Genomic DNA, 16,361 nt, shown 5'->3' with positions numbered 1-16,361 from the left:
AAGGCTGCAGTGGTGTTGCCTTTGCAGCACTGGTCAGGGGGGCTGAAAGCTGCGCTGCACGAGGCTGATGATCCGTTCCCGCTGAGCATGGGAAAGGCAGCTGTTTTGCAGACCTATGTGGCTCAAATGCAGCAGGGAGAGGGGATTTCCTGCCAGTGCTTTCGCCAGCCGATTTGGCCCCAACCAGGGCAGTCAGAGGAGGACTCAGATCCTCTGGCAGAGGATTGAGTTTTATTCCTTTTTCTCCAGAGTTTGTTGTTTTTAATGCACAATGCATTTTTGGCTTGCAAGGCTGCGGGCCAGCCGCAAGGCAGCACCCCCCTCCCCCCAAGAAGAGGGACCTCAGGAGCCATGAGGATTTGGAGAGTATGTGGGCAATCTGTGTTGGGGGCCACCATTGATGCTTCCTCAGATGAATCTGATAGGCGATTGTCTCCAAGGGCTGGCTCTCCAGACACTGATCTGGAGGAGCCTGGGCCTTGCCCAGCGTTAGGTGATGATCCCAAGGTGATTCGGCTCTTTCAGAAGGAGGAGCTGGGACTCCTGATTCCACATGTCCTGGTGGCGCTAGGCATGGGGATCCTGACCAGGAGGAAGTGGGCTTGTGGGGTCTGGCCAAGACAGGGGAAGGCTTTCCTGATGGGGGAATACCTAGTCAAGGTGCAGTTGCAAGTGCGCAGGTTGTTGGAGAGCCCAAGGCTAGGATCTGGGATTACCTTCAGGTTCTTAGCTCCATGGCATCCACATTGGAGCTCGTGCCTTGGGCATTTGCGCATATGAAGTCTCTGCAGACGGCATTACTTTCCCGATGGGATCCATTGTCAGAGCAGTTTTAGCTTCCTCTGCCATTTACGGATTTGGCCAGATCCAGTCTCTCACAGTAGCTTGGTTGGGACTATTTGTCTCGGGGTGAACTTGGAGATCTCAGAGTGGATAGTGGTCACTACCGATGCCAGTCTCACTGATTGGGGAGCTGTCCATCAAGATTAGTCAGTGGATGGCAGAAGATGCATCACAGTCTATCAATCGCCTAGAGACGAGAGTGGTGCATTTGGCGCCGAAGGCTTTTCTTCCTCTTGTGCGCAGCCATCTGGTCAAAATCTTGTCTGACAATGCAAACGCTGGTTGCCTATAATCAAGCAGCAGGGTGGTACCAAGAGTCAGGCAGTTGCTCGGGAGCTGATCCAATGGGCAGAGCAGCATCTGACATGGCTATGTGCTAAGCAGCTATCAGAGTCAGACACTGTAGGTGGAATTCCTCTGCCATCAGCAGCTGGATCCAGGGTAGCGGGAGCTGTCTGAGGAAGCAGTGGCTCGATCGTGGGAATGGCAGCCATTTTGTCCATCTCCTGCCTTCCTGCAGGGAGAGGGGAGGCTCCTCCTTCTCCACCCAGTTTAAGACCTGTTCAACCGCATGGTCTGAGGCCCACCTCCCCTCCCCCAGCGGAACTCTTAAAGGAACAGGTGCCTTTTTTATCAAAATTTATATTGTTAATGGACAAGGCCCGAGGCACAGCAGCAGGATACTGGGCCTCTGCCGGCAAAGGTCACTAAAGGTGCCGCAGTTCCGAATGTCCCTTTGGCCCCTGCGAGGGTTCCAGATCCTGGTCCCTCCGGTCCTTCCTGGGACCCCCTCCCAAATCCAGACGGGGATGTCGATGAGTCCACCCTGATAGAAGGGGATGATCCCCAGGTTTTCCACTTATTTAGGCAGGAGGAGCTGGATCCTTTGATCCCTCATATTCTGGTGGAGCTGGACATTGAGGCTCCACAATCCAGCACGGAGCCTGGCAAGGGGAATCCAATCCTCTCGGGGCTGCGGGCCCCTCCCAAAACATTTCCCCTTTCACCCGATGCTCATGCAGCTGGTGACCCGGCAGTGGGAATCTCCCAAGGTGACCCTGCGGGTGGGGAGGGTGATGGAAAAGCTTTACCCATTGCCCGATGAGTCCTTGGCCATTCTCAGGATACCCAAGGTGGATGTGTCTGTCTCTGCTGTCACTCAGTGGACGACCATTCCCGTGACTGGGCGACTGCTCTTACAGATTTGCAGGATAGAAGGCTTGAGGTTCTTCTCAAAAGGATTTTTGATGTGTCAGCACTGTGTGTTCGGGCGGCTGTCTGCAGTAGCCTCATGCAGCGGGCAACCCTTGATTGGGTACAACAAATGGTCACCTCCCAGCAGTTGCCTCCAGCTGAGGCTGACCAGGCGAACAGGATGGAATCCATGGTGGCTTACACGGTGGATGCCTTATATGATTTGCTCAGGGCTTCTTCGCACAACATGGCTATGACGGTCTCAGCCAGGAGGCTTCTCTGGCTTTGAAACTGGTCAGCTGACATTTCTTCTAAGACCCAGTTGGGCAATCTTCCTTTTAAAGGGAAATAATTGTTTGGTGATGAGCTGCAAGCCCTTATGAAGTCTCTGGGAGAGAACAAGGTGTATAAGTTGCCGGAGGATAAGCCCAGGTCCTCCAGAGCCTTTGGTACGCATGTTCCCGGTTTCAGGGACAGTGCAGATTTCAGCAGGCTAGGGCTCCCGCCTTTCCCACCTGACAACAAACTCAGAGATCTCAGTCTTGGCCTACTTTCTTTCGTGGCCGCAGGCCCTTCTGTGATGGGGGTTCTCAAGGTGCTGTGGGGGGAAAGCCATCCCAATGAAAGTGTGCAGACCCTTTCCCCAGTTCCAGTAGTGGGCGGCCGCCTCTCACTATTTCTCGAGGAGTGGGTCAAGATTACGTCAGACCAGTGAGTCCTCAGCATAATCGAAAGCGGCTACACATTTGGATTTTGCCAGCCTATTATGGGATCTGTTCCTGGTGTCGGCCTGTGGGTCTCGAGCCAAGCGAGAGGTGGTAAGTCAAACTCTGGATCGGTTGAAGTCCCTGGGAGCCATTGTGCTGGTCCCTCTGGAGGAACACAGGGCCGGCAGGTACTCCATCTATTTTGTGGTCCCAAAGGAGGGATCCTTTCGTCCGATTTTGGACCTGAATGTGGTCAACCGGGCTATTCAGGTACCTCGGTTCCGCATGGAGACTCTCCGCTCGGTCATTGCGGCCATCCACTCAGGAGAATATTTGGCCTCTTTGGACCTGACAGAGGCGTATCTTCACATAGGGATCCGCAAGCATCATCAAAGGTTCCTCTAGTTCATGGTTTTGGGGGAACATTATCAGTTCCAAGTGCTCCTGTTCGGATTGGCGACAGCCCTGCAGTTCTCTCAGGGTGCAGGTCGTGGCCCTAGGGTGTCTGCGGGGCAAGGTTGACTGTATTTCACTGGCATCTCATCTGGATGTGTTCTGTTTTTTGAAGAAGGCTGAACACTTGAATCCTCCAGTCAGGAAGGTATGTCCTTCGTGGAGTTTAAATTTGGTTCTCCGTGGCTTATGTGGTCTTCCCTTTGAGCCTCTCAAGCGGGCCACGTTGAAGGATCTGACTCTCAAGACAGTTTTCCTAGTGGCGATCACCTCAGAAAGGCAGGTCTCGGAGCTTCAGGCATTGTCGTGTTGGGAACCGTATCTCTGTATTTCGAATTCGAGGGTATCGCTAAGAACAGTGCCCTCGTTCCTGCCAAAGCTGGTGTCAGAATTTCATTTGAATCAGATGGTGGAGTTGCCTGCTTTCCCTTATTTGGATCCTGGTTCTCCTACGGATAGGGATCTGCATAAATTGGTTGTGCAGTGGGTTCTCCTTCGCTATCTGGAGGTGACCAATGCTTTTCAGTTGTCTGATCATTTGTCTGTCTTATGGAGTGGCCCTAAGAAGGGTCAGAAGGCATCCAAAGCTACTGTTGTTAGGTGGTTGAAGGAGGCCATTATTACCTCCACTTATATTTGTCTCAGCCACACCATACCGGATGGTTTGAAGGTGCATTCCACCAGATCTCAGGCGCCTTCTTGGGTGGAGAGCCAGTGTGTCTCGCTGCAGGAGATTTGTAGATCAGCCACTTGGAAATCATTGCATACCTTTGCTAAGCATTACCGTGTGGACGTTCGGGATCCGGATGTAGACTGCTTTGGCAGCAGCGTTCTTCGCGTGGGACTCTCCAGGTTCCACCTCAATTAGGGCAGCTTGGGTACATCCCAGCGGTCTGGACTGATCCTGATACGTACAGGGAAAGGAAAATTTGATCTTACCTGCTAATTTTCGTTTCTGTAGTACCAAGGATCAGTCCAGACACCCACCCTTGGAGCGTCCAGTACGTATAGTGATTTTTTACTCTGCAGAATTCTTTACCATAATGGCCATTCACATGGCATTGGAAGGTGTCTTCCTTGTACATATGTTCTGTGTTTTACAGTTTCATTCGGTTGACCGAGCAATTTGCTGTAGCCATTGGTTATTACGTTTGGGGTTCTTATCCTCTCATTTGATATTCTGCTATGGTATGGATAATACTGAAGGATCGCAGATGGCACACCAAGTTAAGAGAGGGTACCTTTCAGTTTTTTGCTCTGACTCCATCTGCTAGCAAGGAGCTACAACCTAGCGGTCTGGCCTGATCCTTGGTACTACAGGAATGAAAATTAGCAGGTAAGAACCAATTTTCCTTTACTGTTGCTAGTAATAGCAGTGGCTATTTTCTAAGTCAACTTAATTAATAGCAGGTAATGGACTTCTCCTCCAAGAACTTATCCAATCCTTTTTTAAACATAGCTACACTAACTGCACTAACCACTTCCTCTGGCAACAAATTCCAGAGTTTACTTGTGCGTTGAGTGAAAAAGAACTTTGTTTGATTAGTTTTAAATGTGCCACATGCTAACTTCATGGAGTGCCCCCTAGTCTTTCTATTATCTGAAAGAGTAAATAACCAATTCACATCTACCTGTTCTAAACCTCTCATGATTTTAAACACCTCTATCATATCTCCCCTCAGCCATCTCTTCTCCAAGCTGAAAAGTCCTAACCTCTTTAGTCTTTCCTCATAGGGGAGCAAAAACAGTCATGCAGGATCAATAAGTAGAGGGAACTTGCCTAATTCTAACCCTCTTCCCCCAGCCACCTACACACAAAATTCAATTTTATGAGACTATTTATTATATATTCTACTGGTAGCATTCTACCACTTTTTATAAATACAACCAATATATGGTCAGTGCAGTGTTTTCCAAGTGGGATCTAGCTTAAAAAAAAAAGAGACCTAAAAACAAGATAGTGCTATTGAGGGCTTTAGACAGGAAGATTGCTGTCTCCAAGGAGCCCTCCCAACTACTTGCATCATTTTATTACCATCTCACCTGTAAACTTAGGTGAGTGATCACCCAATTGTGATCCTCAACCAGGCTTGTTTTTCAGGCTCTCCACAAGATATGACTTGCAAATAATGGAAGCAGTGCATGCAAATATCATATCTAATTTCACTGTGGATAGCCTGAAAATCTGACCCAGTTGTGGCTCTTGAGGACCTGAATTGGCTAGCTGTGCCTGGATAGGAAATGTAGCAGAACCTGAAGCTGCACTGGTTGCCTTTAAATGTATTTAGGATATGACAAATGGCTGCTGTAGTTTTGCCATGTACATACCCAATAGAAGTGAAAAATAAATCACTTTTAAAGCTTCATCCACTACTAACACCCTCCCTGCTACTAAAAATTCAAAGCCCAATTTACTTTTGGGGCATTAGCAGCTCCCTCAAGACCAAACATTGGCCTCATCTCCCTTAATGTAGTGCTTGTACAAAACAGTATGTGTTGAGCACCCAATTCTGCTGTAACAATCCTCCACTCAGTATCTGTGCCTGCTCTAAAAGGCATAGTGGCTTTGTGTTAGTGTCAAACTTCTACCATCACCTCATAATGAAGTACATATTCTCCTCAGCAAAAGGACCATTTTTGATAAATAGTACCTCCGATGGTGGCAATAACATCTTAAAAATGAAGGGAAAGTGGTGGGGAAAAAACTAAAGACCCTGCAGTAGTTTCTGTGTTCATTTTCCTGTACTTATAAATATATCTTATGCATTGGAAATTAAAGTATCCAACAAGCTAATAAGGGCTCAGTGCCAAAATTAAGGGTCACTTCTGTGGTATATTCACTCCACAATGGATCCTCCTGCAGGAAGTCAGGCAACTAAAGGCACCATCCACAACCCCATCTGTCTTCATAAACTCTTCCGTATTCAGGAGATACGAGCGGTTGTGACATCTACAAACGGAATACTGCGCAATTTCAATGTTCTGAAACAGTCAGTGAGCAAGCATGACGTTCTAAAAGTCCCAGTCATCCACCTCAAGCTGTTCTAGATTAGACACCAGTCCAAAAATGCCACTGGGATCCTGGGCCTGTGCACCTTCAAAGTTGGTGATGGGAGTGACAGGACGTAGCAGTTCAGGGAGGGCCTCTGATGCCCCTCGTTTTATCTGAGAAAATTAAGAGAACATATTAACTAAGTCTCAGATGATATGTATTTAGAAATTAACATTTTGTAATTATTTGTGTGCTTAAAGTATTAACCCATATCAGACTAGTGCGTTTTCCACTAACTTGTGAGAACTATGCTCCCTTGAGCAAGTTGTATTGACATGATGAAGAACATGCAGCTTTACAAAGCTAATCAAAACGTGGATCAAGTTATCCTAAAAAAAAAAAAAAAAAAAAAAAAAGATATTGCCTACAACTTGGTTATTGACACTTAGTCCTCTTACAAAAGTGGAAGTTAACATGGCAACTATACAACTTTATTCAAGCATGAAAGCTAAGATCTCGACAACAGGGTGGCAAATGTGACTAATGGCATCACAACCAAAAGCACATTTTTAAATCTCACATCTAATGTACACCTGCAAAATGTTATACCACGCATTACTCTGCTAAAATATGCAGAGGAATGCATTTAGGATACAAAAACCCAAAGGAAAGGTACAGTATCAGAGGTGAAATTCTTCTAAGCACAAAAGAAGAGCAGGTGGATAAAGTGACAGTGCTTGGCTGCATAGGGAGAATGGGCAGCAGCAAAAGGGAGTTGATTTTGCCTTACATAGAGCATTGGTAAGACCTCACTTGGAAAACTGTGTTCAATGCTAGAGCCCACACTTTCAAAAGGATATAAACAGGATGGAGTTGGTCCAGAGGGTGGGTACTAAAATGGTCAGTGGTCTTCATTCTAAAGCATAGGGGGATAGACTTAAAGATCTAAACATGCATACCCTAGAGCAGGGGTCGGGAACCCATGGCTCGTGAGCCAGATATGGCTCTTTTGAGGGCTGCATCTGGCTCGCAGACAAGTGTCGCCACACTTTCCCGCTGACCCAGCTGCTCCCCGGTCCTCCTCCGCCCGAGCTTAAAATGCTGTCAGCCCGGGCGGAACGGCAGGACAGCTGGAGTCAGCGGCACCTGCGTGCTCTCTTCTTCCCGCCCCCCCCCCCCCCCCCCCCGCGCGGCCCGGAAGAGGAAATGGAGAGTATCGGGTGCGTGCGCGGCAAGAAGAGGCCACGTTACTGCGCTCGGCATCGGCCCGAAGAAAAGAAGACTGCAGCGCGGCTCGGAGGAAAATGAAGAGGTTCAACCGCGGCCGATGGGACTCCGCCTCCGCGAGGGCTGAAAATGAAGAGGTGAGCGTTGGGAGGAGGCTGCTGCTGCGAGTTCCCGGGGTGGGGGAGAGAGAGAGTGAATGAGCGAGCAAACACACATGCTTGCTCGCTCATTCACTCTCTCTCTCCCCCACCCCGGGAACTCGCGGCAGCAGCAGCCTCCTCCCAACGCTCACCTCTTCATTTTCAGCCCTCGCGGAGGCGGAGTCCCATCGGCCGCGGTTGAACCTCTTCATTTTCCTCCGAGCCGCGCTGCAGTCTTCTTTTCTTCGGGCCGGTGCCGAGCGCACTAGCGTGGCCTCTTCTTGCCGCGCATGCACCCGATACTCTCCACTTCCTCTTCCAGGCCGCGGGCGGGGGGGGGGGGGGGGGAGGGCCTGTGTGTGTGTGAGTGAGAGATCGCATGTATGTGAATGATTGAGAGCCTGTACATGTGAAAGAGAGTATGTCTGTGATTGAGAGCCTGCCTGTGAGAGAGAGCATGAATGTAAGTTTACCATTGGGAACCTGTATGTGTAAGTTTGTGATTGAAAACCTGTTTGTGTGAAAGAGTATGTGTGTATGATTGAGATCCTTTGTGTGTGAGAGAAATCATGTGTATGTATGATTAAGAGCCTTGTGTATAAGTAAGAGAGAGAGCATGTGTGTCTGTGTGTGATTGAGAGCTGGTTTAGGTGATGGAGCATGTGAGGATGTGATTGAGAGCCTGTGTTTAAATGAGAGAGAGAGACCATGTGTGTCTGTGTGTGATTGAGAGCTGATTTAGGTGAGGGAGCATGTGAGTATGTGATTGAAAGCCTGTGTGTGTGTGTAAGCGTGAAAAGATAGACAGCATGTGTGTAAATGTGTAATTAAGAGCCTATATAAGTGAGAGAAAAAACATGTGTATATGTGAGTACTGAGAGCATGTGTGTATAGGTGTGTCATTGAGATCCAGTGTGAGAGAGCGCGCTGGTATGTGACAGAGAGGAGAAAGTTCCAAGCAAACCACCCCGCCTCCTGCTAATTCAGAACAATCTCAGGACACCTGGATATCAAACGTTCCCAGGTATGCAGAGCAAAAAAATTTTTGTATCCTTATTATTTTTCATTACTGGGTCTTTGTGTCTGCTATTTTGAAATATTTTGTTGGTATCTGGAAATGTTTTATATGAGTTTTTAATTATTGGATATTCCACTCATCAGCTGTTTCGAAATATGTTCTTTTTGTTAGTACAGTTTTACTGCTGATGATTTTATATTTCTTGATTTGTTTTATAAGGATGGGTGATGTTTCTTTTTTCCTTTGTTACACTGCATACAGAGACTCTGGCTTGTTGCAGTTTCCAATTCAGTTTTTTCTGCATGCTTCTTGTTATGCGTTTTGGTCTCTTTATTCTATGTTAGGTGAGGGACAGCACGTGATTCAGGTGAGGTTTCCTGCTGGCGTGTAGTTTCTGTGTAGGACTCTATAGCAGCCTGACTTGGTCCGTTTTCCTAATAGGAGATGTATTGGTGTCTTAAGGCCTGGTGTAATATTTTCAGAGACTTATTGTACTTTAAAAGTGTGATCTTACATAAAATGCACACATCTACTTGTATTTAGTTTTAAACATATTGTATGGCTCTCATGGAATTACATTTTAAAATATGTGGCGTTTATGGCTCTCTCAGCCAAAAAGGTTCCTGACTCCTGCCCTAGAGGAAAGGGGAGATACGAGAGAGATTCAAATATCCTACAAGTTTCCAAACACAGGCGGTGAGCCGTTTTAAATGGAAAGGAGGCTCTACAACAAGAGATCATAGGGTGAGGTTGAGAGGGGACAGAATCAGGAGTTATCTTAGAAAACTTTCCTTTACAGAGAGGTGATGGATGCATTGAACAGCCACCCAGTGGAGATGGTGGAGACAAGAACAGTATCAGAATTCAAGAAAGCATGGGAATAAATAAATACAGAGGATCTCTAAGGAAGTGATGCTAAATTAATTGGGATGGATGGGCGGACTAGATGAGCCATACGTCCTTTTTCTGCTGTCATGTTTCTCTGTTTCTATTTGTCAAAACACTTTGCAGGCTGATGGCCGCTATTGCAACTTGCTAAATTTCAGATAAAGATGCTGTTAGTCTTCTTGAATACATGGAAATAAGTCAAAGTATAAGGTGATACCTTTTTTTTTTTTTTTTAAACTGCAGTCCTGTTCATAGCCCAGATCAATCCCAACAAGTGGGGTTTTGCATACCCACTAGCAGATGAAGACAGAGAACAAAAACTTTAAGGCACTGCTACCTAACCAACAGGCCGATACAGTTTTCGACGTGCTAGCTTTACCACTTATTCAGTAAGGGGTAATAGTGCGTTGAAAATGCACGTCCAACCCCCCCCCCCCCCCCCCGAAATTAATAGCGCCTGCAACATGCAAATGCATGTTGATGGCCCTATTAGTTATTCCTGAGCGATTCAGTAAGTAAAATGTGCAGCCAAGCCGCACATTTTACTTTCAGAAATTAGCGTTAATTTCTGCCAGCACCGGGAAAGTGCACAGAAAAGCAGTAAAAACTGCTTTTCTGTACATACTCCGACTTAATATCATGGCGATATTAAGTTGGAGGTCCCAAAAGTTAAAAATAATTTAAAAAATTTAAAAAAAAATTTAAAAAAATCGGCCCGCGCCTTGAAAACCGGACGCTCAATTTTGCCGGCATCCGGTTTCCGAACCCTTGGCTGTCATCAGGTTTGAGAACCGAGGCCGGCAAAATTGAGCGTTGGCTGTCAAACTCGCTGACAGCCGCCGCTCCTGTCAAAAAAGAGGCGCTAGGGACGCGCTAGTGTCCCTAGCGCCTCTTTTTACTGCAGGTCCTAATTTGAATTTTTTTTTTTACTGAATCGCACGCACAGGAGAGTGGCATGTGCATGTGCCGGGACAGCAGGCACTTGCCCGCTCTCCCGCGACTTTTACTGTATCTGCCTGCAAGAGTACCACCTGCAGTCCCTCAGTATTTCTCTATCTCCAGCAGATGGTAGACGTGCAGACCTGCCCTCTGTGAGCATGTAGAAAAAAAACAAAACCCAGTAGAGATTTAATAGTTTTGAGAGACAGAAAATTCAGTTACAGGAGTGCACCCTGAGGTATTAGGCAGCTTCATGGGCCATCCCTCAGGTAGAGCTGGGAGTTGGTAATCGCTGGCCTGTCTCAGCCCACAGCATCCGGAGGAACTCAAAGCCAGGGAATCTAGTTCCCTCTTTCCCTCCAAGATCTTCTCCCCCTTACCACTGGTCAAGCACAGGAATAGGGAAATATTGACTTGTCTGTTGTTGGATGCTGTTTTTTCTAGTGCTATGCCTGGGAAAAAAAGTTTGATAAAACAGGTACGAGTGAGAAGGACTGGCTGTCTAGTGTTTTTCAGCAGTAGAAGCAGTTAGCGCCAAGGGGAGAAGAATCATGAGAACCTCATCAGCTCGGGGAGTTATTAGTGTTGGCAGACAGACCCTCGTGGAGCACAGCAGGGCAATCGTGCCATGCATGTGCTTGCTAGTATGGCACCAATCTTGGAAGAGCCAGTCCGGCTGCCACGCTTTGTTCTGCCTGCGCCTCAGGAGGGAAGCGAACCTCGGCTGAGGCTGCTACTACATGGAAAAGCACTAGATTGGCTAGGCCTGTTGAAGAGGCTCCTGATGAATGCTGCCTCCTCAGCCCCATCTCTTTTTTGCATAAGAACATAAGAACATAAGAAAATGCCATACTGGGTCAGACCAAGGGTCCATCAAGCCCAGCATCCTGTTTCCAACAGTGGCCAATCCAGGCCATAAGAACCTGGCAAGTACCCAAAAACTAAGTCTATTCCATGTAACCATTGCTAATGGCAGTGGCTATTCTCTAAGTGAACTTAATAGCAGGTAATGGACTTCTCCTCCAAGAACTTATCCAATCCTTTTTTAAACACAGCTATACTAACTGCATGAACCACATTCTCTGGCAACAAATTCCAGAGTTTAATTGTGCGTTGAGTAAAAAAGAACTTTCTCCGATTAGTTTTAAATGTGCCCCATGCTAACTTCATGGAGTGTCCCCTAGTCCTTCTACTATCCGAAAGAGTAAATAACCGATTCACATCTACCCGTTCTAGACCTCTCATGATTTTAAACACCTCTATCATATCCCCCCTCAGTCGTCTCTTCTCCAAGCTGAAAAGTCCTAACCTCTTTAGTCTTTCCTCATAGGGGAGTTGTTCCATTCCCCTTATCATTTTGGTAGCAAGAAGCAAACAGCGTCCAGCGGCCCCCGCCCTGATCACGTCTGAGGAGCATGGTAGTGAGGGGAAGCCTGATGAGGATGTGCTGGAGAAGGAAGCAGTGGATAATGAAGGTTACTCCACAGAGTTTGTTCTGCTCCTTCATAAGGCCTATCTGGCCAAGAAGAGGACAGGAGCAAGGCAGCCCCTGCCCCACAAGTCGCAACCAACAAGAGGGTTAAAGTGGTGCCATCAGGAGGAGCTGGAGGCTTTCTCCTTCGCATGGGTCTTGCATGTTCTTCAGGAGAAGGCAAGAGGGACCTCAGGGATTCGGAAGATCCACAGGAAGATGTGGGTCCGGATTCTAGGGATAATGCTGGAAACATCTTGTGGATTCCACAAGTGGTGATGCAGATACCATCAAGGACTTGCTGGACCTGGAGGAGATTCATGGCACGGAAGAGGATGACCCGAGGGTTGTCCTGCTGTTCTGAAAGGAGGAGTCATGGCCTCTTATTCTGCAGGCCCTGGAGGAGTTAGGAATTAAGGTCGCGCAGGAGGAGTCCGATATGAAGGGGTGGATCCAGTTCTGGATGGACGATGGGGGCCAAAGGCCTTTCCATTGCCCAAGAAGGTGGTGGTCTGTGAGTGGGATACTCCCGCAGCAGGCCTTAAAGTGGACAGGGCAATGGCAAAGTTGTATCTTTTGCCAGAGGAGACCTTGGACCTTTTAATGCTTCCCAAAGTGGATGCTTCAGTCTCCACGGTGACCAACCATCCCAGTAGCAGGGTCAGCTGCACTGAAGGATGCGCAGGACAGGAAACTAGAGATTCAGTTAAAGAGCTGAACATAAGAAATTGCCATGCAGGGTCAGACCAAGGGTCCATCAAGCCCAGCATCCTGTTTCCAACAGAGGCCAAACCAAGCCACAAGAACATGGCAATTACCCAAACACTAAGAAGATCCCATGCTACTGATGCAATTAATAGCAGTGGCTATTCCCTAAGTAAACTTGATTAATAGCCGTTAATGGACTTCTCACCTTTTTTGAACCCAGCTACACTAACTGCACTAACCACATCCTCTGGCAACAAATTCCAGAACTTTATTGTGCATTGAGTGAAAAAGAATTTTCTCCGATTAGTCTTAAATGTGCTAGTTGCTAACTTCATGAAATGCCCCCTAGTCCTTCTATTATTCGAAAGTGTAAATAACCGATTCACATCTACTCATCCAAGACCTCTCATGATCTTAAAGACCTCTATCATATCCCCCCCCTCAGCCTTCTCTTCTCCAAGCTGAACAGCCCTAACCTATTCAGCCTTTCCTCATAGGGGAGCTGTTCCATCCCCTTTATCATTTTGGTTGCCCTTCTCTGTACCTACTCCATCGCAACCATATCTTTTTTGAGATGCGGTGACCAGAATTGTACACAGTATTCAAGGTGCGGTCTCACCATGGAACGATATAGAGGCATTATGACATTTTCCGTTTTATTAACCATTCCCTTCCTAATAATTCCTAACATTCTGTTTGCTTTTTTGACTGCTGCAGCACACTGAGCCAACAATTTTAAAGTATTATCCACTATGATGCCTAGATCTTTTTCCTGGGTGGTAGCTCCTAATATGGAACCTAGCATCGTATAACTACAGCAAGGGTTATTTTTCCCTATATGCAACACCTTGCACTTGTCCACATTAAATTTCATCTGCCATTTGGATGCCCAATCTTCCAGTCTTGCAAGGTCCTCCTGAAATGTATCACAATCCACTTGTGATTTAACTACTCTGAATAATTTTGTATCATCCGCAAATTTGATAACCTCACTCTTTGTATTCCTTTCCAGATCATTCATATATATATATATATATATATATATATATATATATATATATTGAAAAACACCGGTCCAAGTACAGATCCCTGAGGCACTCCACTGTTTACCCTTTTCCACTGAGAAAATTGACCATTTAATCCTACTCTCTGTTTACTTTTAACCAGTTTGTAATCCACGAAAGGACATCACCTCCTATGTTGTTGGTGCCCACATGTACCACGACAGCCGGCTCCTCCCCAGCACTGTCTATAATCCTATTTAAGTGACGTGTGATGTCTGCCACCTTCGCACCAGGCAGGCAAGTTACCAGGCCTTGAGTCTTTGAACTGCGATCTGTGGTTGCCTGATGCAGAGGGCCTGCTTGAACTAAGTGCAAAAGACTCAGGAGGAGCCTCACCTGCAAGGCAATGACAAGCTTGAGGCACAACTGGAAGCCGGGTTGGCCTATGTGGCGGATGCTCTGTATGATCTGGTACATACATCTGCCAGGAGCATGGTTTCCACGATGGCAGTGCGAAGGCTCCTGTGGTTGTGTAATTGGTCGGCAGATGGGTGGTTCAAATCACAGCTGTGCTACCATCCTTTTAAGGGGAAGCTGTTGTTCGGAGAAGATCTGTAACAGTTGATGAAGCAGTTGGGGGAGTTGAAGGGGAACAGGTTGACAGAGGATAAGAAGAATTCCAAGAAATCCTTCCCATTCGCGGGATATGTGGAGGTTTCAGGCTGGCAAGAGTTTTTCAGCTTACGGTCAGAAACGAGGCTCGGGAAAACAGCAGTCCTTTCAGGGCTCCTGCAGCCCCTAGGGATGCTTCCAGTCAGGGAAGCAGAGAAGGAAAGTCTTCGCAATAATGCTAGGCTGGCCTACTCATTCTTGAAAGTGGTAGGGGGAAGACTGGGCTGTCCGAAAAAAAAAAAAAGGGGGGGGGAAATCCAAGATGGCTGAACTGGCTTGACTTGCCTGAGCTTGTTCCCTTGGCTAGCAAAAGTTTCCTGAGCTATGATGCCCCACTCTGGTAGAAAGCAAAGAGCCAGAGAAAGGGAGGCACAGTTTATTTCACCAGTGTCAGGGCCGATGGACGCCCATGTTAGTCGGAGAGTCTTAGTTCCAGGTGTTGGCTTGTTGGAGGAAAGCCAGGAAGAAGAGGAACTCCGCTTCCTCCCTGAGCTTTCATCTTCGTAGTGCAATATTTTTGATATCTGATGTGAAATGAGGGATCAAAATGAAAGAAATTCAATTACTCAACCTTTTTTACATAGGTGGTTTCAAACAACCGAAACTTCTTAGTTGTCGCTGAGTGAGCTCCACTATAATGAAATAACGGTGGCTCCAACACTTGGAAAGTGTGCCATTTTATTCAACAATGGAGCGAAGTGGAGCGATAACAGTCAAACTTAGAGGCGGGTTTTCTGTGTAAAAACAAAATGTGTGGTGCCACCTGCAAAGCGCAGAAAAATTTGGAAAAAAACCCCTGCAATTCTAAGACACACCCCCGATTCTAAAATGCACCCTGTTTTTAGAGATGTTTATGTGGGGAAAACAGTGTGTCTTAGAATTGAAGAAATACGGTATATCTTTTTTGAGATGCGGTGACCAGAATTGTACACTATTCTTCCTTGGATCTGTCGCAGAAAAAGCAATACTGCCTGGCAAACCGCTCTCATTTCCAAACGATTGAGAGACCTCGACACCTCCATTGGTGACCAAAGACCTTGAGCAGTCTGCCTCTGACAGATCGCCCCCTAGCCCAGCATCCGAGGTCACCACCATCCAATCTGGAGTCTCCAAATCCACTCCCTTTTCTAGATTGTGGTGAGACAGCCATCACAAGAGACTGGATCTGGAATCCCCTGGCAGCGGTAAAGGCAGAAGAAACTCCTTCAACAACTGATTCCAACGGGACAAAAGTGCTCTCTAGAGAGGACGCATGTGCGCAAAAGCCCATGGCACCAAATCTAGCGTGGAAGCCATAAAACCCAGAACCTGCAAATAGTCCCAGGCCACCGCAAGTTGTAACAAACGAGTCACTTCAGTCTGCAACTTCACCACTCTCTCAGAGGTGAGAAACATCCTGCTAATCTGGGTATCAAACCATGCTCCCAGATACTCCAGTGACTGGGATGGCACTAAACAATTCTTGGCTAGGTTTATCACCCAGCCCAGAGACTGCAACAGCTCTGATCCGTTGAATCGACCGTCAGCATTCCTCCTCTGACTTGGCCTGTATGAGATAGTCGCCCAGATAAGGGTAAACCAAAATGCGCTCCCTTCTTTGTCCCTGGAAGAATGATCTGCCCCTGTAAATCCAGCAGAGGTGCAAACACTGGATCCTTTGCAGGGATCAACGCCAGCAATAAACGCCGAAGGAAGTAGGAACCGCATCGAGATTATGAACCAAGAGCAAAGTGCTTCAGTGCCTATAAGAAATTTTGGCAATACAGGGGACATTTCTAGTAGTGCTGCTTCCAGGAAATTGGGAGAGGATACATTTGAGATACCTTGTATCCAGATGATTGAGTTGCCAAGACCTGCTAAAATTACCTTAGATGTTATATGGAACGCAATTCAAGCTTTAAATAAAAACATACCTAATCAGTTAAGGCCAGTGGCCAGTTCCCTGGGAGTCCTGGATAAGCGTTTGAAAACTGTGGAAACTGAGGTTTCGATGAATAGAAATATGTTGATACTTTTAAAAATGATCATGGCAATATAACAGATTTACCACAAATTATGATTTTCTTTAATCAGTTGCTTGTTTCTAAATTGGAACAATTGGAAAA

The 16,361-nt window shown here is 46.9% G+C and overlaps 1 protein-coding gene across 9 annotated transcripts in view; it reads right to left on the bottom strand.

Moving 5' to 3' along the window:
- Positions 1–5,020: 5,020 nt before the first annotated feature.
- The window catches only part of STRADA (STE20 related adaptor alpha), an 88,626-nt gene continuing 77,285 nt past the window's right edge, over positions 5,021–16,361 (bottom strand). For 8 of the 9 annotated variants that reach the window (XM_029572173.1, XM_029572174.1, XM_029572181.1 and 5 more), the window contains one exon: positions 5,021–6,362. In XM_029572173.1, coding sequence (XP_029428033.1) covers positions 6,210–6,362 — 153 coding nt within the window. In that variant the 3' untranslated portion in view covers positions 5,021–6,209. The remainder of the gene's footprint in view (positions 6,363–16,361) is intronic. The other variant, XM_029572175.1, reaches the window with a different exon arrangement.

Source organism: Rhinatrema bivittatum, chromosome 12 (genome assembly GCF_901001135.1).
Source record: "Rhinatrema bivittatum chromosome 12, aRhiBiv1.1, whole genome shotgun sequence".
Taxonomy (NCBI): Eukaryota; Metazoa; Chordata; class Amphibia; order Gymnophiona; family Rhinatrematidae; genus Rhinatrema; species Rhinatrema bivittatum.
Note: the sequence above shows the minus strand (reverse complement) of the source record. Positions and strands in the feature narration are given on the sequence as shown.